At 45.1% G+C, this 23,651-nt stretch overlaps 5 protein-coding genes across 5 annotated transcripts; 1 reads left to right on the top strand and 4 right to left on the bottom strand.

Annotated features, from left to right (window-relative positions):
- Positions 1 to 7,506: 7,506 nt before the first annotated feature.
- On the bottom strand, positions 7,507 to 8,532 carry JR316_0008559 (uncharacterized protein; the record flags this gene model as incomplete). Its single annotated transcript, XM_047894272.1, has 2 exons — positions 7,507 to 8,249; positions 8,304 to 8,532. The coding sequence occupies 2 exons, from the start codon at positions 8,530 to 8,532 to the stop codon at positions 7,507 to 7,509; spliced, it is 972 nt and encodes a 323-aa protein (XP_047747587.1).
- A 2,061-nt stretch (positions 8,533 to 10,593) lies between these two features.
- JR316_0008558 (Cyanovirin-N) lies at positions 10,594 to 12,156 on the bottom strand (the record flags this gene model as incomplete). The annotated part of the gene is made up of 3 exons (XM_047894271.1): positions 10,594 to 11,533; positions 11,591 to 11,794; positions 11,846 to 12,156. 3 exons carry the CDS (start codon positions 12,154 to 12,156, stop codon positions 10,594 to 10,596), a joined length of 1,455 nt encoding a protein of 484 aa, XP_047747586.1.
- Positions 12,157 to 15,975: 3,819 nt separating this feature from the next.
- Positions 15,976 to 17,397, bottom strand: JR316_0008557 (uncharacterized protein; the record flags this gene model as incomplete). Its single annotated transcript, XM_047894270.1, has 9 exons — positions 15,976 to 16,267; positions 16,320 to 16,345; positions 16,399 to 16,442; positions 16,494 to 16,581; positions 16,679 to 16,694; positions 16,856 to 16,881; positions 16,953 to 17,182; positions 17,235 to 17,285; positions 17,337 to 17,397. 9 exons carry the CDS (start codon positions 17,395 to 17,397, stop codon positions 15,976 to 15,978), a joined length of 834 nt encoding a protein of 277 aa, XP_047747585.1.
- A 1,310-nt stretch (positions 17,398 to 18,707) lies between these two features.
- JR316_0008556 (uncharacterized protein) lies at positions 18,708 to 19,760 on the top strand (the record flags this gene model as incomplete). The annotated part of the gene is made up of 6 exons (XM_047894269.1): positions 18,708 to 18,749; positions 18,775 to 18,791; positions 18,826 to 19,268; positions 19,333 to 19,400; positions 19,513 to 19,531; positions 19,606 to 19,760. 6 exons carry the CDS (start codon positions 18,708 to 18,710, stop codon positions 19,758 to 19,760), a joined length of 744 nt encoding a protein of 247 aa, XP_047747584.1.
- A 74-nt stretch (positions 19,761 to 19,834) lies between these two features.
- Positions 19,835 to 22,867, bottom strand: JR316_0008555 (uncharacterized protein; the record flags this gene model as incomplete). The annotated part of the gene is made up of 3 exons (XM_047894268.1): positions 19,835 to 20,433; positions 20,578 to 21,374; positions 21,429 to 22,867. The coding sequence occupies 3 exons, from the start codon at positions 22,865 to 22,867 to the stop codon at positions 19,835 to 19,837; spliced, it is 2,835 nt and encodes a 944-aa protein (XP_047747583.1).
- Positions 22,868 to 23,651: the final 784 nt, after the last annotated feature.

The following is a 23,651-nucleotide window of genomic DNA, read 5'->3' as shown; positions in this document are numbered from 1 at the left end:
CAATGAAAATCGCTATTCGTTAATGAATCCATTACTACCCCAACCCACTGCACCACATCCCACCCGACTACACTACACCACACACAATTAACTCCACAATCTGCTCCAACACACATACCACTTCCCCACTCCCCAGTTCCGATTCCCGATTCACAGCACGCGGAGGCAACTTTAACTTCAATTTCAAATGTGAAATTCAAATAGCCCTCCACCAGCGCTTAATTAACCACGGACATACGGAGTCTATATCCCTGAACCCTGTCTAGTTTGTCCTCGCGTACAAAGTTTATAAAATTGATAATTGATTGACGCTCCGATCCTCGGAGGGAATGTCAGGAATGAGTCGAGTCTGAATGATCCACTGGAAATCTCATTATTCTCGTATACGCCAATGCAATTCAAATTGTCAAACATCACAATAAAGAACCACGGATATACGCGCTATAATATCCTCTTGTACACCTCACAATCACAATCACAATCATAATCATAATCACAATCACAATCGTACTGTGATAACTGATCCACGCTCCGAGCATCGGAGCGAGTCACAGGTATGATTCAGTGCAGTGTCATACATACCCCACCAAAAAATCAAATTGGCAAACATCACAATAGATTGCGTTAAGCGTCATGCAACAAACGTCAATCAATGGGACCTGGGCGCTCCCAAACGCATCGCGGGTCGGATAAGACTCGGATTAACACGTCCCTTGAATTAATTGTAGGGAGGTGAGTATCAAATATCATTCGTTAGTTTCTAAGCGCCAGTTGAATTACAACAATTCGACAAGGAAACGAAAGCGATGAATTGAAAGCTGGCTCACGGACTCCGATAAGTCTGAATTGTGAACAGTCGATAGTCAGATGAAACCCTCCGATGTCAGTTAAATGATACTATTCATATGAAAATACCTAACATGCTCCGATAATTGCTGAACAGGTTCAATTCGAACTGGGTCAACAGCATGAAACATTCGTGGTCGAATTTTGAATTGAATAATTGCATTCAAAAGCCCCCCCTCTCCTCACCTCAATGGAAGAAACGCAAAGCGACGTCAGTGTCAGTTCGATTCAGCGCTACAGCGTGCAGGATTCCGATCCGACTCGGACTCGGACTCGGACGACAGAGTAAACTACGTGTGTGTGTGTGCGTGTAGTTGTGATATTACAATGCACTCGTTGTACCTGGACACCCATCCTGCTGGCGCTTGAAAAATGCAATATGCAGCTGGAATGGTGTGGGCTTTTGTGAATGAGAATGATGTATGAACATAGTCCATTGTCATGCGCAACGAGTCCTTTGATCCAGACAGCAAAAATGCAGCCACATCCACGAGTGTCGGGTGGACAGACGGAGAGACACACTCTCACTGACACGATCTACGTTTGAATTGTTCAATATACATTTGAATGAAAACTCCATGACGTCGAATTTTCATAACTTTACCATCAGTTGTGTACTACGTTACAACATTTCCTGTCTTGGGATGACGTATTCTCGCTCTCATTCTATTACCCTACCAAGTTGTCTGTTCAGTGATTGAAAATAGCCTGTCCGTGGGATTATAACACGCTTACCATCAGATGTGCTATGACGCCGTGCCCTCGTTCCCTTGTTATGCCTTATTTCCCTCCGGAACTCGAAAACGAGACTATAGACCCGCCACCTCCTCAATCCGCTCGTCTCTTAGGTACATTCAAGACGTCACTCCACTACGCTTCCGTCCTTTTTCCCAGCGACGTCCCCTATGTGTGCCCATTGAATCCAATTGAAAGTAGACACCAAACACTCGGGGAGGGCCCAGACCACAACACCCATTGCAAAACGTACAAACTGTGACGTTACTCCGCCATCCAACCAATTCACCGATAAGGGATGATACACCCTCCCACACAACAGTTCTCCCACTCTCCCACTCTCCCACAAGCCAAAGAAAAAAAAAGATGAGCCAATATGTACAACGCAACCTTAAAGCCCCTCAATGCCACATGGCGAGAAAGATCCGTCGCGGTGTTTCTTTCCTTCGTGTACACATACCTTGTTCTCTCTTCCCCCGAGCCCCTCGATCAGTCCCCCACACTACACACGCCCGTGTACGTACGTACGTACATTTGCATATTTGCAACTCATCCGCACCGGCTGTCCGACGAAGTCTCCGAACTTCGAATTTACCCCTCGCACGGCCGTGTTATCCCCCAGCTGTACCTACTATTATATTACTGCAGAGACAGGAGAACGGCTACCCGCCGTCCGAGGTGCGCTGTGGCACGGCCAGCATCCTCGGAGAAACAGATCATCTCTCTCCGAGCCACTGTGCTGGGCGGAGCTTCACGAGCTGGCTCGCGCTACGCAAATACACAAAGCGTTCAGCTCACCTGCTTAACGTTGTGCCAATCTAAGAACGTTGAAAGGCCGCAGAACCCACCCTGCCTACGTGCCTACGTAGGTACATTGATTTTAGAGTGTGTATATTTCTTGATACACATGTACGTTACTTCAATCACCCCATCATCCCATCATGCAGTTATGTATCATAAATGACATACACAAACTTGAGGATTTATATCCTTCCATTCAAATTTCACAGAAATGGAGTAGAAGTTAAATGAAACTGGCCCTGTCTGCTAGCCATTTCTACCTTTTGCGTACCTAATACAAGTGGTTGTCCCTCATACTCTCGACAAAAACCAATATTCTCCCCGCGATGTGTTGCGCCACATAGCACATCAAATTACCTATCTGATTGAGGATTGGCATCCCGAATTCGAATCATATCAGACTCGCAGGCATCAGTCCTGTCATCCCATGAATAATCCACTTTACCCCGTATGCTACGCGCAGCAACGTACAGCATTTAACCGTTTTGGTGCTAACGCGCCTGTAGCCGTTAGCACACACACCTCTCTCCTCAACTCGATTCAGACTCTCTGCCAGGTCTGCTTATCGCATTTCTCAGAGACTTCAGATACCGATGAGTTGACACTTCCATGAATATGACTCACGCCTCGTGTTTTCTATGTTGACATAACTCAACTATACGCGCGTCGCAATTTTCGAACATCTCGGATGAGCTTTCAAACACCGAAACCTTGTTATTTCCTTCCAGAAGAAAGTTCCACAGTGTATGTGTGTACCAAACGTTTATTTTTTTGCGAAACCAATATGGGCAGGACTACATTGCCCTAGAACTTTATGTATAAGAAGCCACACTATGGGAATTTTATTGGATCTTTTGCTCATCCGGACATCGCAGGATCTTCAATCAATCCAAGCGAATTGGCGCCTATCGCTTGTTCGGATACTATACTTCAAGCCGTCGGGCATCACCCAATACAAGCATTAGTTGAAATCTGAGCTAGTAATCGTATTATCATGTTGTTTTGCGTATCTATCTTATTGACGCATATCCTGACTCTATATGATCTAGGCTGCGTGGATTTTTCCTTATTTTCGTGGCATCGCATTGCAAAGCATTGCAACCGATGTGTGCCTATTTTTAGCTCGCGCGTAGCTGGGCTGGCCGCTGGGGCCCGTGGTCGCCGGTGGTGGGCCGGTTGAGCCGGTTACCATTTGCCTCTTGCTGTCGTTCTCATCGAGTGAAGTCAACACACCAGGATGCCCGAATAGATTCAGCACTTTTCCTTTCTTTAAAGCTTCTCTTTCTCAAAGCTCTCAATTTTAAGTTCTTAGAAAGGCAAATACAGCACAATTGACGGACTACCTTTCCGGAACCTTAGTATCTTTTGACAGACCCGACTGGCCACTGGCGCCTGTACTCCCACAGTCTTTTTTCGTGTCGTTATGCGCTACCTTTTTTACGAATATGGATTCTATTTTCCTTGATTCTCGGATTGCATGGGCGCTGGTTTATAAGTAAGCTCTTGCAAATGCATGGTCGTCTGACACTTTTTCACCGGCATCGACCTTACATACTATACATGAAGTATACTAGCGCAATGCATGTCTGTTTACTAGCAGACAGAAAGAACATGTTCAGTCTCCGTTATTTCTCCTTGCAGAGATAGTACGGGCTTCTAGGTGTTCTTCTACGTGAGTTATTTGTGGATTAATTAGACTCCGACCTCGGCATCAGTATCAGTTTGTTCTTCTCTTCTTTCTGGATCATGGGTCAGACGGATCGAGAGAATCGCACTCACATTTATTATTGCATGCGATCCGCTGTTTGACCCGAACATCCCATACTAGGTACCAATGTCACTGACGGAGGCAATATGCGGCATATGATCAATGATTCCCCGAGCTATGTTCACACCATTTCTTATCCATGCTTTGCTTTTACATGGTAGCAAGTGAAGTCACCTCAGCAGATTGATTTATTATGAGCTAGTCCATACGGTCAACTGTTTCTGTGTACACGCACTCCGGATTGCAACCTCCGCGTACATATGTACGTGAGTTCATATCCTCCCACCTATTTTATTCTTGGAACAGTCTGACACCTTTTATTAAAACACAGTACCAGCAAAGACACTGATGTCAGTCATAGTCAATCAGTTTATCATCTGTGCTGCACTGCTCAAGGTCATTAGCATGGATATCTAGAAGATTTTGGGACATCACCAAACCAGTGTCCATTGAAAGGCCCAGGTTGATATACATCGGGGAGTCAAATATCAGTACCACAGTACCTGTCGAAAGACAACAGCAGTACCTTAAATGGGTGTATAAACACTAAGATATACATGCTCTTAACTTAACCAAACTCAACTCAGGCACTAAAAAAAGACCTTGTTTGAATCGTACTCCATCAATGATGATCTCATTTTCTGCAGATGTTGACCCAAGCTCATCAATCATGATTCGCGGTTCGTAATCATCATCCGTATGTTTCGATTTGAATTGCCAGTGCGTGCTATTTTTGTTTATCAGTTCGACGGGTAAGGGGAAGCTTGCATTAGGTTTGAGAGGAGCATCAATTTTTTTCTCGGCGACACAGAGTTGAGCGCTGTCCTCGCCCAATTACACATGTCATTGGAATATCTATACAAATTGACCTTATTCTTTTCCATGTGCGTTTTATCTCCTATAACGACCTGAGTTGCTAAGCTCTCTAGCACTTGCTTAGTTCATTGTATATTTTACGTGATTTATGGACGTTTTACGTACATAGCCTCACTCAGAAGAAGACACTGGTTATGACGTCGACATCCCTTTCTTCATTTTCACCATATGCCGATTTGGAATGAATTGATGTGTTTGGATCATTCCATCAATCCTGGTTTTAACTTGATCTATGAAATGTATGTTCTAAGAAATATGTCGATAGAACCACATGATAATCAATCAAATTCCTGCTTCTTTCTTTCCACTCTTTGGTTCTTGTGATATCAGATTTGTGTCGTTGACATGAGCTGTACAAGTTGATAGATTCGGTGTCGCTGAAAGAAACGTGGCCACAAACCGATGGTTATCAATACACAGGGATAGACCGTGCCGACGCATAACCAAAAGTGACTCGCCGTAGGTCAGAATTAATTATCAGACATGATACTATTACTCCCACTGTACCATGGGTAAATAAAATTAAACTGTGTATTTCTCAGGGCAAGTGATACCACATGCGTTTATTCCAAGATAGGACATTCCCAGGGTTCTAAGAATGTTCCAATGAAACGAAGAACTATCCTATGCTTGAAACCCGAAACACCAATGTCTGTATTCTTTCATACGGAGAGATATTTCTCAACGTTTAACAATAAATTGGGGTACATAATTTAGAATGCAATATCTGTACATTTTTCAATTCTCAATGGCGAATGGTCATTGTTAGCCGTTACCCTGAGTTCTGGAATTCTTTTGGGGTGAAGCACCATGAAGGTCAGATTAATGTGCGAGACGCCAGAAGAGTAGAGGATCTTTGGACGTGGTTATATTCTGTATAATTCAGTACTTGTTACCAATGCATGATACCGGAACTATACAATACTGTCCGCCTCTCATACACATCCACGCCCGGGACTCAGCTACCTTTGCATGCTTTACTTCTGATCAATCCATCAAGGATAATGATGTACTGTGTCTATCACTTGGCTGATGACCCAGACAGTCCCGACTCGAGTTACAATTAGTAGGGAGGTAACCCTTGACTGAATGGCCTGCCCAACATTAACAATAGGCAAAGTTAAAATTGGCCAAATCTTAATATTGGCCACACTTCTGATGTGTAAAAATGTCAATATAAGGATGAATTCCTGGTATGCGACTAGAAGAGAGCAAATTGAACTATACGGCGCTTGCCGCTCCTTATCAACCTTCCATAACTTAGGATCAATCACCCACGCTGGGCATTTTTATCCACAAGTCCGAACGCCCATGTCAGCGTGGGTAGCTCGGTGGGTCCACTCTCCCCTATGCAAAAATTAAATTTTTACGGAGGAGCATTTTGTTATGCGAGATTATGATTACTCTTTAGAAATGTGGAGCATTTAATAAGTTTATGCAGAGCAATAGGACAATATTCTGCCTTCTACACCAAAGTTCCGACGGTTGCGGCAGTTCCAATCAGATGGTACTATTGTTGAACGATTTCACACCTTCTTTGGATACGCACAGCAGCTAAGGAATCCTTCTGGAGTTTTCTACTGAGAATTCGAGGATAGAAATAAGCAGATGTTCGCATGAACTAGGTGTAGGCGACTCTATGTAGGATATTTACTACCGCGGCAATGCAACGAAGATGCGGCATCACTGCCAGAACACTCGGAGATGATGCCATTTACACCCTGAACATGCAACTGTGAGAGAAGTAAACGACAAGAGGCGAAGGACTTCGGCTAGTGTTGTCAGGGTTTTCATTCAAAGACTTAGAGTATAGCATATACCGCGAACTCAGGCATACCTTCATGTCAATCGGTTTGTTACCTGGAGGATGACAGCATGTAAATTTTCGATGATCTCTGAGAATACCGCGTATAAGAACATTAGTTGGTGTTCGGGACTTAGATTCCTGTGTCGCTACAATGTAACGAACCGAAAAACAGTTGCAACACTACTAATCCAACAGCAAGATGTCATATCAATCTTAGCAGCCGTCAGGATATTAAGGCAACTTCTGACAAGGACGATCTCCCCATGTGCAACTATTGAATATTAAATGGGTTGGAGATTTGTTGGGAAATGTGAGGGATATATGGGCCACGGGAGGTTAGAGAAAAACATTCCATCCTCTGTAACACAAGATCTTCCTTGCCTACGGTCCTCAGGGAGCAGACAGCGTGTTGATAAGTATCAAGACACCCAGATTTGCGGTACATCCGGTAGATATGGGCAAACTACATGCAGACTGTCGTACGGAATCTGACAGTGAGGACTGCACAAGAGATTATGACATTGAGATATTCCACTGGAAGGAAAAAAGTGATTATTCGGGAGATTTCTGAATCACATGAGTTAATCACAACAAATTGAGGTAAAAAATTCCATTTGATGAAACCCAAACTTAACCAAAATTTCTTCTTACCAGTTTTAGATGTGCTCACCTTTCACAATCCCTTTCCTATCGTCCCAGCATGGTCAGATTTCCCCTTCCCCTTACCCCTCCTACTCTTGGACGATGACGCTCCAGCGACAGTACCGTTATCATCATCAACTCGCAACGGTGGCTTGTACTTCACCGGTCCATGAACATAATTCATCCAGGGTCGTTCTTTAGTTGGCGGAGGCGCCGCTTCCGCTGGTAATGGAACAGGTGCTGGTACTCGTAGTGGCATACCCTCTTCCAAATCGTCTGCGTTGGCATTGCGCGAACTGGGCCGAGAAGGCACAGACGTGTTAACAGTGGTATATGAGGAAACTACCACGCGACCACGCGAGTTTCCCGGTTTAGATGTGAGGGACATGACTTTGTGCGTCTGGGATTGAGGTTGAGACTGGCGTGAGGGTGGGGCCGATGCAGACGACATCCTGTTCGCTGCAGGTGAGGGTGACGAAGACCCGGATCCATTTCCGCCGCGAAGCATCGGGAATGCGCCAGCCTCTATCCTGGCCTGTTCTATCTCCCGTTCTCGCGCTGCCTGTTCTGCCGCAAGAGTGGACTCCAAGTCGGCCTCGATTTGTGCAACGAGAACGTCCCGCGATATTGATCGTGATGAGGATGGTGAAGAGGAAGCGGTGATAAGAGGTTGAGTACAGTGTGGACATGCATAGTACGGCGCGTTCATGGAACATAAAATGAGCCCGCACGAATGACACAACGGCGTGTACGGAGACAGCTCATGCGTACGAGCTGTGTGCATTGTGAATTCGAATCAAACGTAAATGAATAGAGCATTTCACGCACCAAGACAGAAACACCCTCCTTTCAGGTCCCTTTCATCAAGCTTGCTCTTTCTTAACCCTGAGAGTAGCTTCTCGAGCTTACGCACGGGCTTGCTTTTAGGCGGCTCGTCATCGCGCTGCTGTTTTCCTTTTCCTTTATTTTTGGACTGGGTTGCGCTCGGAGACTGTTTGGGTTTGATTTTATCCGAAGGGAAAGATGAGGTTTGCTTTGTCCAGGGTGTCCGACTCATGGTTTAACAACAACCGCAATGGGTGTAATCGCTGTTGGATGATAAGGATGGTTGCGATAATATTAATGACATTCTGGCTTTACACGTAAATGAATCTCCGCCCCAAATATCAGCGCGAGCGGTAGGCGCCGGGATCATTGAGAGGACGGCAATTCGCATGTGTGCGTTCATCTCGCTGAGTATAGAAGGATGTTAGGTAGCTATAGATTCGCGGGTGGAGCAAGTAATAACATTATATCAATAATCAACTCCACAGAAGCTGTACAGCACCCAACAGATTACAAAGCCCAAAGGGCCCAAATTTTTTCGATTTTTTTTCATGGCGTGCACATGCTTCTATCGTAAGCCTAACTAGAGTATAGTACAGTACTACTGGTAAAGAGCAGGTGGAGGCCGGGTTATTCTAGATTTTATGGTAAACTGACAACGGGACCGAGACCGAGAAGCAGACCAAGAGCCGAAACACCAGACACAAACGGAGAAATAGAACGAGAACCGAAACACGAGGCACAAACCGAGAACGAGAACGAGACCGGGAACGAGACAGAAACACATGGAGACAAGAGCAAGAAACAGAAATCCGAGGGAGAGGGAGAGGGAGAGGGAGAGGGAGAGGGAGAGGGAGAGGGAGAGGGAGAGGGAGAGGGAGAGGGAGAGGGAGAGGGAGAGGGAGAGGGAGAGGGAGAGGGAGACCAATAGACCATTTCTACGGATGATTGGTGACCGTAAAAGCGTCCACCAAGAACAATTTCTTTCGAATTAATGGCATAACTCGTCTTCAACGAGTATGGATGATAAATAGACTGTAGTATAGCGAAAATTAGTTGTCATTCTCTCCCTTGAAGTTAAACAACTCACTGGTAAAGTCCACAATAGCATGTTGATGATGACTAGCCAGCTAGTTGAATGTACCAAGCCATCACAAAAACAACGACTCATGGAGAAGTGACCTTGAAGTAGAATCATCTCTGTGACTTTTGTGAATCGACATCATGATCAAGACGAAAATATCGTCGCTCATGACGGACTCGTCAACAGAGAATCCTCTAGGGCCAATCATTGTTTTCATGATGGTGGTGTGAAACAAACATCCAAGAAGGCTGAGGCATGGGATGGTTCTGGCGGTGGTTTGAGCTAGCATCTCGTGCATCACCCCAAGTGACATCGCAAGCCCAAGATCTGGACCGCTAGAGACATTTTGGAAGTATCCAAGATACCGCTAGCCACTGCAAAAAGCATCTAGCAAGGGGTTGTCGGACGATTCTCGCCTAATGTTACAAAAGGTCAACTAATGTACGTTGGAAACCGATGTAACAAGAATACGTACCAAAACAACGGTCAGGGCGCCAACCATTCCTCGGATGCCTATGCACACCAAGTACGAGAGAGCATTGAGCTATTTGCCTCGGATGCCTGGTCGTCCGAGGCAGGAAAATGTTATTCATCGAGCATATTAATGCCTTTTAAGAGAGAAGCGTAGTGTTATTCGAGGAAAATTGTGTGAGATAAACTGGGGCTCGCTGTGAAGCGATGGTCGTGGTATGAGGGAATGGAAGGGAAAAGGGCAATAACTTTTATACCTTCTTGATGTTCCGGCCTCCTGGTCGAATTTGAAAAGAATTAATCAGGCTCGATGAGTGCGGAACACGAAAAGACTCGATCCTAATGGGCTAGTCATAACCATACAAGTCGAGGAGTCAATATACATAGGTCAAAGCTGACGTCAAGGTAAGCCCGAACACAAATACTACTCACGTGTATACATATGCGCGTACCACAAATTTAATCCAACGCCAAGATAGAACTGTAAGAAAACATCAATTTTCTATGATCAGGTCAATTAAATGCATTCAAAGAGGTATTCCAAAGTGGTATGAATGATAATAACTGACATATATAGTGTATAAAAAGTTAAAGAACGACGGACTCAGTGTGAGTAGTGAATAAAATGAAAGTAATCGCAAAGTAATCAACTTTTACTCGATACGTCCATAACAAGTAGCACTGGAATCTAAAGGAACGGTTGTATGAAAAAGATACCTCTCACATTTCAGAAAGCATTTAGACGGAAAGAGTGATCTTGGCGTGCTTTGCGGTCTCTGCGTGGCTGTTACCATTGCTGATCTCGACGATGCGACCTTCAGAGTGGAAGCTCTCGCGAGACTCAGCGTGGCCCGCGGCGCGGAGGCTTCCATGAGCCTCGCGGCCCTCGACAAGAATATTTCCGCTAGCCTCGTAAAGGGCAGCACTGCCGTTTAATCCTCCACCGGCGTGAAGGCTTCCATGAGACTCGTAGTGAGCACGACCATTTAATCCACCCCCATAAGCATATGCATTTCCAATGGCAGACGAGTAGTATTGGCCAAGTCCATAGAGGTGGAGAGATTCAGCGGCGGTAATCGACGCACTGGCGCTAGCGTGTCCAGCAACATCTGCCACCAATGTTTCCATTTGAGCAGAGACGTGCTTCATGGCAGAGGCCGTAATGGCAGTTATAGCAGTCTCCATTGCGACAGTGAGCATCTTGTGCATCTCAACGGTGACGTGCTCGACGGTGGACTCTGCAATGCTGACGAGCGTCTGGCGCATGACGGGGTGGTTGGCAAATACGCTGAGATCAGGCTCGGCGATGACCTTGAATTTCATCCAGGGGACCTCGCTGAGCATAACAGAAAGCTTTTTGTTGAGCTCGACGACTATAAGAACACCGTTGGAGTTGCGGATGCGGGTGCGGAGGTCGATGCGAGCGACCCTGTGTTGATCACCGTGAACCTTGTATTTGACGACCAAGAAGAATCCGTCGAGGGTATAATCGAAGCAGTGGGTGCTGAATCCTTCGATGTCCCATTGAAGGTGTCCCTCAAAGAATCCAATGATGGTGTTAAGATCAATGCTAGAGTGGACGACGGACCCATCGATACGACGGCACTCGGCATGAAGGAAGGTGCCCTTGAGCTCAAGCTTGGTGCATGTCTCTTCAATCAATAAGAGTTGACTCTCACTGTGGGAATAAAACACGTTAGAGATGCCGTTGGACTGGTGAGGAATCAATGCCCACCTTCGGAACTTTGTAGAAGAAAATGCATTGTACGAGGAAGAAGACTTGGTCTCTGTGACAGAAGTTGTGGAGACAGAGGTTGAAGTCGAGGTGGCAGAAGCAGCCGAGAACATGCTGTTTGCACTGGTAGCACTAGCGACGCTGGAGACGCTAGCCATGGAGATGCCTCGAGATAAAGTAGGTGCTGCAAGATGCTTTCCAGACCTAATAGATACAATCAGTATACGGATAACATTAAATGGGGCTTGGGCTCACAGTTCAGAGACTGGAATAATTGCCAATGCACCATCCTGGTTGTGAATGTAGAGGTTCAAATCGAGCTTGCTTTCAACGACCTTGCCGCCAAACCTGACTTTGGCAGAAAGGACACCATTGTGGACGCTGATATCCTCTGCATGGTGGCTGAAGCCCCTGCCTCCCCAGGTGAGTTTGCCGTCAGTGACTCCAATGTAGTCGTTGAGGGAGATGGAAGAATGGACAGTGGTCTTCTTGTCGGCCTTCTTGCACCCAGCGGTAAGTACGCCCTTGGTGATGGTGATCTTCTCGCAGGTCTCGAAAAAGTTCATGTTGCTACCGATAATATAATTAGCAATTAACGGGAGAAGTTTGAACACTTCACTTACCTGGAGAGTGAAGCTGAGTGTGTTAAATAAAAGCTGTTTTGCGCTGTGGAGCTAAGTGTAGTACTGTAAGGTGTTGAATGTCGTCCAGAAAAGAGGGAGCTTATATACTGCTGCTCCCCAATCTCAGATCATTATTATGTTCTAAGACCACCGATGCTTAGAGACCGACCCATGCGTTACTTCGACATGGATCTCTCGGCGTACTCATACTCCCTGGCTTCATGTACACAGGAATTTCAGCTGTACGACTGGAATTCGACTGGACATAGACTTTCAAGCCTTCAAAGATAGAAAATAGTAAGAGCTCGACACGACGGCGCGCAATCTCGGTGATGTGTTGATTAATTAACAAATTGATTTCTATAATTAGGAAAGGCCTTACAGAACACCGGATACAAAGTAATGACTGTGAAGGCAGCGTGTGAGGAAAAGTACAGAGTGTTAACCTTGCATAAAATTTTTTCAACTCCCAGAATTGAAGTGCTTTATGTAGCTGATTGAGCTGTAAAGGCTCCGCTAGAGTCCACCAACATGCTAATGAAAATATTGTCAATGATATTCGAATTTTCTGAATAGTAAGGGGGAAACAACCGCGCCGTGCCTAGGGCACATCACAAAAGGTGTGTATCGGTCGACAAAGTTGTGCGGTGTAATCAAGCCCACCATTGGAGACCGGCCAGGCCCAACATACAGGACAAACCGTATGCCGACTGCAAGCATAACTGCTTGCCCGCGGTACTTCACACACTGCTTATTATAATTAGATTCTTCGCATTGGAACCTCCATGATGTTCTAATTGGAGATCTTTTACCGTCTCGCAGAGTGATTGTGCCGGAAACAAATAAACGTACGTCGGCGTCCTGTAAAGCAACCGTAAGGCAATACCTTCAGGTTTACTCTATCACTTTTTATTCCGAATTTATAAAACAATTATTGACCATTTATCATAGTCTCACAGGCGCCCATCTTGGGTGTACTGGAGAGTGTAGTTGATATTTGGGTTGGCGATTCGATTTCAAGGCGTTATACAGGTTAACTGTAGCACAAAGTATGTGTAAGAGAGTCTTTCACAGACACATCACCGCGGTTCCGAATTACGCACATGCAGCGCCTTGACATAATGATCTAACATTTCTAGATGTTGAAGTCGCGACCACTGTGTAGTTTCCACTCCATTGCATGTGGGTATAGTGCGGGTAGTAATTCTTCTAAATGTACGAGCGATGATCATTACAAAAAAGACATGAACAGCAAACTGTCGTGATACCAGACAATGCAGAGAAATTAGATAAATGCATCTGCCAGACGTCGACGTGAGCTTAAATCTTCAGCTTCGACTCCATTTTCAAGAATGAGAGACAGAATGTAACAAACCCTGAAATTTTTTTACAAAGAGGCCAGTGTCCTCAAGGTAGTCAGTGATGCATTGGTATCAAAACTTTCATGATCTTGAGTCTTGGTGGTGCTCCGGAGAGTGTTGTATCCGAAACCCAAATGATGACATTGTATCGGGTTCTCAGAAACTCAAAGTGAATGATGCTCATCGGAATAGCGGCTACGCAGCAATCCTTCTAAAGTAGAGGTGGCACGAGGGTGCGAGATACAACGCTCAAAGGTGGTCCATGGTCTCTTCTTGAAAGTTACACTCCGCCCGTACTTATGATGTTCCTTGCGCGCGGTATTGGTACACCAAAATTAGGCCCAGATTACCCTCGTGGAATGGGCACGACCTGTAGAGCAGTTTTGCCTAGATGATAAGTAGACCCAGGCCAAGAAAAAAATAACCAAGCATCCGTGCGCAGCCTAAGAATTGATCCATAGGTCACAGAATAGCGCGGATGACATGCAGATGGGAACGACACATAGGAAGGCAGATAAGAGTCTGCCGAGCCGACCTGGAAAGTGAAGTTGGATATACACGCAATTTTTCAATTAGTCGTCGTATTTTTGGAGAAGGCTTGCACAAACCGTCCCAGGGGTTTGCCCAAGCTAGAGCTGGTTCGTGTGGGGGCACAATTTCATGGACGAGAGATGTTGATGGCGAGATGTGGTATGCCTCCGTGCGCAAATTCTTCGTATTCCTTTTCATCCAGGAGTAGCAGAACGGTGACACCGTTCCATAATTAAATGACACCGTTCCATCATTAAACGAAAGCTGGGTCGTGTGTTCATCATGCTTCAGAAATACCTAGCCTGGGGAAAGATGGGGGATTGTGCAAAGCAGCGAGCCTCCGAGTAGGTAGTAACGTAGCCGCGTCTTGGATGCTTTGAACTGGGTGGTGGGATAGTGGTAAACACTGTAATATAAGAGGGGAGCAGGACAATGGTTGGTAGTTCGAAAAACTCACTCGATGTCTCGATCGCACTCGGACTTTTCTACCACCGAACACAATCCTCATGTCAATTCCTCCCTCTCCCTGCTTGCCACCTCGAATACATCTTACAGAACCTCATCAAGCGACCGAGGTATAGTACCACTGGAACCCTCACATCTAAAGGAATATGTCAACTTCAAGCAGTGTTGGGAAGAACGAGGGAGGGAACCCAGTCGGTTGGAAGATAAATAAGGCGGGGAGGGGCCACTGTTGCAAGGGTGGCCTGGTGTTGTGTCGGCGATTTAAGGTTTGCATGCATCCTGAGGCCTTGAGGAATGATCTTGAGTTTATGTGCATAACGTTGGGTTGGAAAAGAGATTTCTTCTACTGCTGGATGTGGTGGATTGGGATAATCAACGTCTGATATCTCATCGTACCCAATTGTTCCCAGTCGTTGATGTTGTGGGACAAGATTGATATGAAAGTGGATGAGGGAGAAAGGAGCAGTATGTTTGCCCTTGTTGTGTACAGACATGTGTGACTGGGCGTGGGAAGTCACGAGTCCCGGCACACTGAAAACCTCAGAAAGACTGGATAAAACTTATCTATTCGAGGTCAAACTTCCACAGTATTCTGGCCACACCTTGTATTAGTACAAACGCAATAAAATACCTAGAATATCGTTATCGTTGCCGTGACAGTGCCGTGATGGCTCGGCATCCACAATGAAATGCCGCCGTCACAACTTGGTCACAACGTTGTAAGTTGCGCGTTGGGCAAGCGTTGGGGGTCACCGGTCAATCCTCATGCCACGTTCTGCCATGATTTCTGTGTGCGTACATGCTTGTATGTGATGTTTTGCTTCTAGGGTAATACATCCGAAAATCACAATTTATTACACTGTCTAGGATAAGGTCCAAATGCCTAGGTCTACTGGTGGGTGGACCCGCCTCGCACTCTGCTAGTAGCAGACCAAACATCATCTAATATTTTGAAAAGATCTATTTGACGACTGCCTGAATAATAAAAGAATTTTCTGCGTCTGCTCGCTGGCCATCTTCGCGAAGTGGTATACTAATGTACATCCATTCCTTTGAGACTCTTCACTCAGGTCAATAAGCCGGTACTTGCCTCGGAACACATTGTGCAATATCTGTTTCCGAGCTCCATAAAAAGACGTCAATTTGATTTCGTTAGTCAATAATATAATTCATGTAGCAATTATAGCCCACGGTCTAGTGACGGAATCAATATTATTCATATCCAGGGTGGGCTTGCTCCTGGAAATTGTAGAGAATGGATTGTGGAGATCCAGGTAATGATGCTCCTACAATCTGGGGCCATCAAACATCAGTGGGTGTGTGGCTAAGTAATACACAACTACACCCCTGTCGACCGAATACTGTTTGTGAATCTCCCTTGTGCTAAAAAAATCCATATTTATCATCATCCACTATGAGATTGGTGTGGAGCAGTAGCTACCAGCTCGTCGAGAGGGATAGCCATTTCGGGGTCGACAGATAATGTCTGTGTTTGTATTATTTCAACGCTGATGTGTTGTCGAGAGGACTTCTTGGTACTATTTGCCGACAAAAGTGCCGTGGTGTTCATTGCTGGTAGGACTGCGAATGTCCATTCGAACTTCGATACGACCCCTTTTGCGTCCTTAGCGATCAACAGTCGGTTATTGAGCATCGCCAAAAATGTATTTGTGTACAGTTTTCCTAGCACGTAAGCTCTGTAGGTGGTCGTTAAAGATATTGTGCCTCAGTATGGTAGCGCATTCTTACGATGGGACATTCAATGTCGGCTGGTCCTATTCGCAGACATTAGGACAACGACGGCCTTGAGAGTTCAAAATATTTTTACCCGGAACGACAAGAAGAGTATCAGAGAAAGGACTGCAACTCCAGCTTCGGGATATCAGGCAAATTATAAAATAAAATATTTAGCGGAAGACATACCAGTGAGTGAATTTGTCTCTATTGTGATCCGTACCAGACGAAGAATTGTATGATTTGTATTGGAAAGGGTGCTTCGTGATCTCAGAAGCTGATAAAAGGTTTATCATAATCTAGAATATATTAAACGAAAGGTGTAAGAACCAGTGTCACCATGATCACCGCGATCATTGTGTCCGCCAACGCACTTCCAGCAAGCCACATCTGTTGTAAGCCAAGGTCAGTTCTCTATGTATGACCTATGTAGCAAAAATTCCACTCAACGCTCCCTGCAACGACGTGTTTCGATATATCTGATAGTTTCCCACTGACATGTGCCTAGTATACACATGAGAAATGTCAATTTAATGGCCACTTTCGAATACCTGAATTCCAACTGCCATTCCGGCCCCTGATCCAACCATTGATACCTCATATTGAACTATGAGTACATGTCTGCACTTTCAGAAACAAGGAACGTACAAGCACAACAGCGGCGACCGGAAGGTACGATCTCGTCAACACCCAGATTCTATATGCAAAAAAGAATTGAACAACCAGAGATATGATGCTGTCCAAGAAAGGGGAATCAAATGCAGAGATGTACGGCTCGTTTAAGGTAAGCACGTTTCCGAACCCAGCAGCGAACCAGTGGTATCCATCCAACGTCGCCAAAATTGTCTGGATAGCCTCAAGCACTCCCAGCCCAAACACTGCAACCAAACGATAAGTTTTTACGAGAATGCCTGAGGGTATATTGCTCACCAAGACTCTTGATAAATTTAGGATCATTTGGAAATGAATATCCATATATGTCTGCAGACCTACACTCAGTTGTAATTTTTCTAGGATATCAGCAATGCTAACACAGTTGGACGAATAGAATACCCATCAATCCCCAGTTGAGATTGATTCCTATGAGCTGCATAGAGGAGTTCAGGGCGTTTTTAGATATCATATACTGAACATTCTCTCACGGGAGGCCCAGCCCTATGACGAGATATTAGTTCTGTATAACTTCAAGGAGGTTGACAAACGTCCTGGAAAAATGGCTTACATGATGCTGATGTTAGCGGGGATTGGGGGCAATGAAGCCATGTTGACGGTTTGAACAAGTACAACGATCCTGGTATCTGACGCGATGCAGTTTAAGTACCATTCTGAGAGATTGGAAAGGATTAGCGTGATTTTATAAATGCATGCAGTGTAGAGCCATATGATGAGCATCAAAGTAGTTGCGCATTGTGTCGCAGTATTCAACAAAATAATAATAACTTTCATTATTCCTGTCAAGACCTAAATACAAAATAATATCAGTGAGAATTAATGTATATAAAGGTACAGCGATCAGAACGCGTACCAAGCGGTACTTGTCAAAATTTGGATTAACTTTCCCAGCTTTGCTTGAATCATAAGATCGCCGAGTCAGTGCAATAATTTACGCCCAGTTCCATTGATTATCATGATCGGGCACATGGCAACTCTCATGCGAGTCGATGACACTGAATGAAGATAAATATTCAATAGTGCCAAGTAACCTAGAAATAATCGTAGGTGAGCCCGCCAAAGTCCTAATTATTATTTACTGCCTGGAAATACTCTACCATAGCTCTCAGCCAGGTGCGGTGGAAATTGTACCTCAGCTAAACATCAGATCGCTACAAAGTGTTCTTGTTTTTGATGGTAGATTTCTCCATCAGATACGATTAAACTAGGCCATCATTTTCATGATGTAACGATACTTGTGAGAAGTATGAGTGAGACCCGCCAACATCAATTCTACCTCACCTCTTGGCCTTGGAGTTCCATCGTCCCACACAGGCCTGTAAACTCCTTTGTCGCCCTTCTGGAATCACACTGTCGATCTTTCCCAAAGAGACACCCATATAACCTTGAAATATATTGTGCCGATATCCCATCAGGCAAAATCATGACTATAGATGCGCGTAAGCCTGCTTTTCTAGAGGCACCATGGCGGTTGTTGTTGTATAATCGTATAAACTTGTACTAAGTATGTTTACCCAAACTTTCTATAAAATTCGAGACGTCCAACAACGTCACAAAACTTTCATGCGTATTATTCGAGCTTCAGCCTGACCTTGTTGATACCATAGAATTCTATGGCCTATGAATACGTAACGTGGCACAGGATTGCTTGAGGTGGCGGGATTCTAATTTCCCAGGACCGCTTTTCATTGGGCTCAGGGGCTCCTGACGTACCTATTTTCATCAAACACCATGGTCACGTACGACGAATGGGAGACATCCCTGACAGAAACAGTCAGCAAACTGAATGCTTCAACAGCAAGCCGGATATTCGAAGTGAGTGGTTTCCTCATTATACTTCCCGTTTCAGCTCATTCAAAAGTGTGGGCTATGCGATGAAGGTGGGAAATTCGCGTACACTCATCATCTTCGAGATTGGATCTGTTGTCGGAAGCGACCAAATGCGAGAGCTGATCACTGGAGCAGCCAGAGGAGACCGGGATGGAGTCATATATAATGCCAAACCTGGTATATGGGTACTGTTGGAGAGCTCTGGCAGTGAAGAAGCTCCGTTCTGCGCAACGTGGGTATCTGAGGGGCATATCGATTACGGCTCTTTGCCTCAAGAACCTCTCGTCTCCCCACTGAATTTGGATGGCTTAGAGTGGAGGAAGGTACACGAGGAATATTTTAATTCGACCGTTGGCTGCATCCTGGGCCTTGAAGTCGCGCAAGAGTTTGAAGAAGTGGGAATCGACAACGCCACGAGTGCATTTGCGGATCTGGGTGGTGTCATTCCCGGGGGGTTTATTTGTGAGTGGCTTTTGTTTTCAGCAAAACCAATAAAATCTCATCACAATGGTATGCTTACTTTCAGTTGGTCCACACGAAAGTGGACATGAGGTCCATGTCCGTGTAGACAGGAACCAAGTAGTTCAAATCAAGGTGTGCTGGGATGAATAGAAAGCTCGTGACTTGGTTACATATTAACGCAGTATTGATAACCCTCCATCATAACGACGCTGTAGTTTAAAACATGCATTTTCAAACGATTCAGAAAGCTGATAAATTCCCTTGTGAGCCAGTGCGATGGGTTCCCATTCAATGTCACAGATATTGAGTGATCATGCAATATAAGTCTTTTGAAGAGGCGGTTGCGGGAAAGTTGCGGGTGAAAACCACAGCTATATCTTCCATCCATCTGCGTTACTTTTCACGTGCCGATTGAGTACCGGTACCCTTATTGTCCGTCATGGAATCATCTTCTGTGGGACACTCCGTGTTTCTGAGTCGCAAAATCCATGAATTCAGATGTCCGAGCTCTGATTCAGGAAGCATCGTGGGGCTGTATTTCTGTTTCCGCGCATAAAATAAATATCTCAATACAAAACAAAAAGATTTCGTACCGTCAGGAAATCCATCGTTAGATTACAAAGTCGAGGTGGAGGTATTGGCTGATCATTGTGGTCCATTTTATGCCATAAATAATGCATCAACCTAATCATATTAAGGTTGTCCTCTGTCGGAATTGCGTGAGGCATCCACCAGATCAATTTTTGGAATGTTGTTGACGCAGTTGTTGCATAGGTTTCTTTAAATTCCGGATGCAGGATGCTGTAATAAACTCCCGAAAGGCCTTTAAGAAGGAAAGAAGAAAAATGGGGATACAAATCGGCGGGAACAATATGCCAATTCTCAGACGCAATTTTAATGAGATCAATCAGATGTATCCAAAGCCCAGGAGCCCCATACGTCGATTCGGAGACCTTTTCCTTAGACCACAAGTATGTGCCATCTGGTTTGGCAGATAAGTGAACAGAAAGGTCTTCAAAGGTAAAGCAGCAACTTCGCAGTGCAGTGCAATGCGTAGATGCTTCGATGTATAGCGGCAGGAGTGCAGAAAATGTGGCCTTCACAGCAGCCTCCATTTTTCCAATCATCGTATAATCGTTTTCCTCAAATACGAGCCTATTCGGACCTGTCTATATTCAAATGAGCATCTACAGAAAGAAAATTCAGAAACTCGATAAAAAACAAAAGCTTGCCATTTGTCTAGTAAGCCACTTCAATGAAGTGTACGCGTATTGTACCAAAAAATATGTGTCTTGAGGTAAATGCGGACCATTTAAAATATTCAGTATGGTCATCCTATTGGCGTCGTCCAGGTCATGCTGTGAACGGATGTCTGATAGTCGGGCATTGTCCAGGAATGCAGTTATGTGAATGTAGTTAACCGCTTCTATATGCAATGCCCTCTTCCCAAGGTCACTAAACTTCGAGGCTATATTAGCTAGGATTTGAGCTTCCCATGCTGATACCCGTAAAGCGTCAGTGTATTCACTCGGAATTGTGTGGATCTGGTGCTTAAAAAAATGAGGAATGATCTTCACCTGCCCAACACCATCATGTGTACAGCATAGAGTTACGACTCTATTAATTTTTTGAAGCTCAGTGAGAATGGTTTCATCATTCATGTTTGTTTCGTTGCATATTTCTGCAATGTCAAAATATTGGAAAGGACCAACCCAGCTTTGTTTAATCAAATGTCCAAAGACGGGCCCGTCCATGGGTGTGGTCACAAGGACCTGCTGCACAGATATGGTTAATGCCAATTTAACACGGTTGGAAAGTGCTTTGAATAATTTCATTCCAGGCTTGAATCGTTTCTTGGATTTCTTTTCCATCTCAAAGCGGAGTCTGAGTAAGGAATACCCGAGCTTGTCAAGGAGCAAGGAGGTATAGTCGGCATGGGAAATAGTATAAGTGTCTTCTTGAGACAAGATGTCGAGTACAGCCAGTAAATTTTTCAGCTCTTGAATCATGGTTGCGGTGCCTTCCTTCGGAGGATGCTCAAAATATTCTGGGCGCATTGTGGACGGCATGAGATCCAACCAATGGCGATATTGTGACATGCTAATACTGTGAAAATGAACCTAATCAGGAACAAACGATGGGATGTAATAAAATACATACCGTGTAACGATTCCTTCGATATCCGTGTCTCCTTGCAACAACCCCGCCAGATGCCGTATAAGCATGCACCATACAGTCATCTCTGCAGAAATTTGGGAAATGTTGAGTTCCCCTGATCTAGAACTATCGGTTATGAATTCCTTGAAGGAAAGGTGATGAAACGTCAGCCATTGTTGTTGGTATGCTGGGGCACCAAAAGTTGATTCCAATCTCTGCAAAAGTGAGGGACATTTCACTTCAGTTTTGTGAATTACGGGTCGCATAGATCTCAAAATATGGCGTAGCTCTGCAGGAGGAACATTGAAGATGTGCTCCATCACGGCTTCCGATATTGTACATCTCAATACAATGGCGGTAATAACACGTTTTAGAGTGTCCCAGCGTGGATAAGACGACAAAATGGCAGCATATAAGCTATCCAATTCGGAGAATGCAAATGCTTCATGAGGTCCCGCTGTGGTCAACAGGCGAAGCTGGTCAAGGGGATCGCAATGTGGGGTGTCTCCGACAAATTTTATGATTGTGGATGCGTATACATACTGTCCTGAAGCGGATGCGACAAAGCGTTCGATAATATGCTTCTCAGGCCATGGGAGAGGGGTGGAGTGCATCACTTCAATGTTCTCGTTGTAGATCCTGTTAAATTCCTCGCATAGATAATGTCTGATTCCCGCATCCGCTTCATGATCGTCTCTCAAAGAGAGGCGTTTAACGATAAATTTTAAACAGCCGGTTTCAAACGCGTCGGCAATCCAGTATTCTGCACGGCTGATAATCAAAAACCGTAGAGGAATGCGGTGCTGCATGATGGCATTGGAGATGGTAGACAGAATCACAACTTGCATACTGTTCCCCCCGGAGCACTCGTCAAAGCCATCGATGATAACTGTTGGATGATGTGAAGGCCAGTTGGACACCTTTCTAAGGGGTCTAATAAGCAGATTGTGAAGTTGAATGTTGACCAATTTGGTTGGGAGAGTAGGATTCTCCTGCATGACAGAGTCAAGTATGGAACGGTATGAGGGGAAGTTGACCGCGAGTTCATAGGCAATGGTACAAAACAGTTTATTCCCATCTCCACGGCCAGGAGCCCCCTTTGCAAAGAAAAAACTAGAGCCGTATTTTTGATTTCCAGACATCTCTTGCAGAATTGTGGCAATCGAGTGTCTAACTGCAGATTTCCCAGCACCTGGGGGACCATGGAGCCATAAGACCTGTTTATCTGGATTCGGTTCATTGACCCACACTATTATGGCCTCAATGATCCTCTCACGGGTGCCTGGGTGACATTGAGCTGGCGGGAAACGCTCCGCAGAATCGTATATGGCATCAGCGGCTATATGTTGTTTCAATATGTGTAGACCTAGCTCTCTCTTCCGAATCAACTTTTCTGCAAAATGTAGGATCCCGGCGCTCACCAACATCCCTCCCAGTCCCATAATTGTTCTGCGTCTGACAAAAGTTCCCTCCTGTGATCATCAAATGGTGTGCGTCAGGGAATTGCTGCATGACTGACAGACAACAGAACGTGTTCAAGGGGCTAGCTTTGCGGGCAAACACGTATGCAATTTGGTCAGAGGACAAACAGTGATGGGCGACGGAAGAAAGGTAACATGTCGGTGAAAACGCGCTGGTTATTTATAAATATAATAGAATTGATACGTCTCACATCTTTCCATTAACAGCGTGAAGAGCACAGCTATCTGGATATATACGTATTTGTTAAGCGCTATGTTGAGAGTCCCATATAACACATGGAGGGCATAGGTGTGGTCCACATCTGTACCAACATGCCCTTGGTAGAGCTCGGGAAGAGAAGGGTGATAATGCATGGGACGAACAAGAAAGACTGAGGATCTGCGAGAGACTTTGAACCCAGAGTAGGGCGGAAGTTGGGCATGGGAGTATGTCAAAGCTGACTTGAACCTTGAAACAACGATATGAGGTGGATGAGTGTGGAGAGTCTGCATTGGGTATGAGCGGCAGTGGAACTACAGAACGAAGGTAACGAAAAAAAAAATCCAAAAAGAGCTCGTTGGGGTTCACCTTATATCGTCTCGTTCTGAGAGAGAAGCGTCATATGGCATGTTCCATGAAGGGGAGGAGAAAAATAGGGCAGTTCTGGCCGTAATCTCAGAAAATTGAAGGGATTGTGCGGCCACCGCTTGTTCGAGAAAGGTTATAGGCGACGAGCAGTGACGATGTCTGGCGTTTGAGTTGCTG

Source organism: Psilocybe cubensis, chromosome 7 (genome assembly GCF_017499595.1).
Source record: "Psilocybe cubensis strain MGC-MH-2018 chromosome 7, whole genome shotgun sequence".
Classification (NCBI taxonomy): domain Eukaryota; kingdom Fungi; phylum Basidiomycota; class Agaricomycetes; order Agaricales; family Agrocybaceae; genus Psilocybe; species Psilocybe cubensis.
Note: the sequence above shows the minus strand (reverse complement) of the source record. Positions and strands in the feature narration are given on the sequence as shown.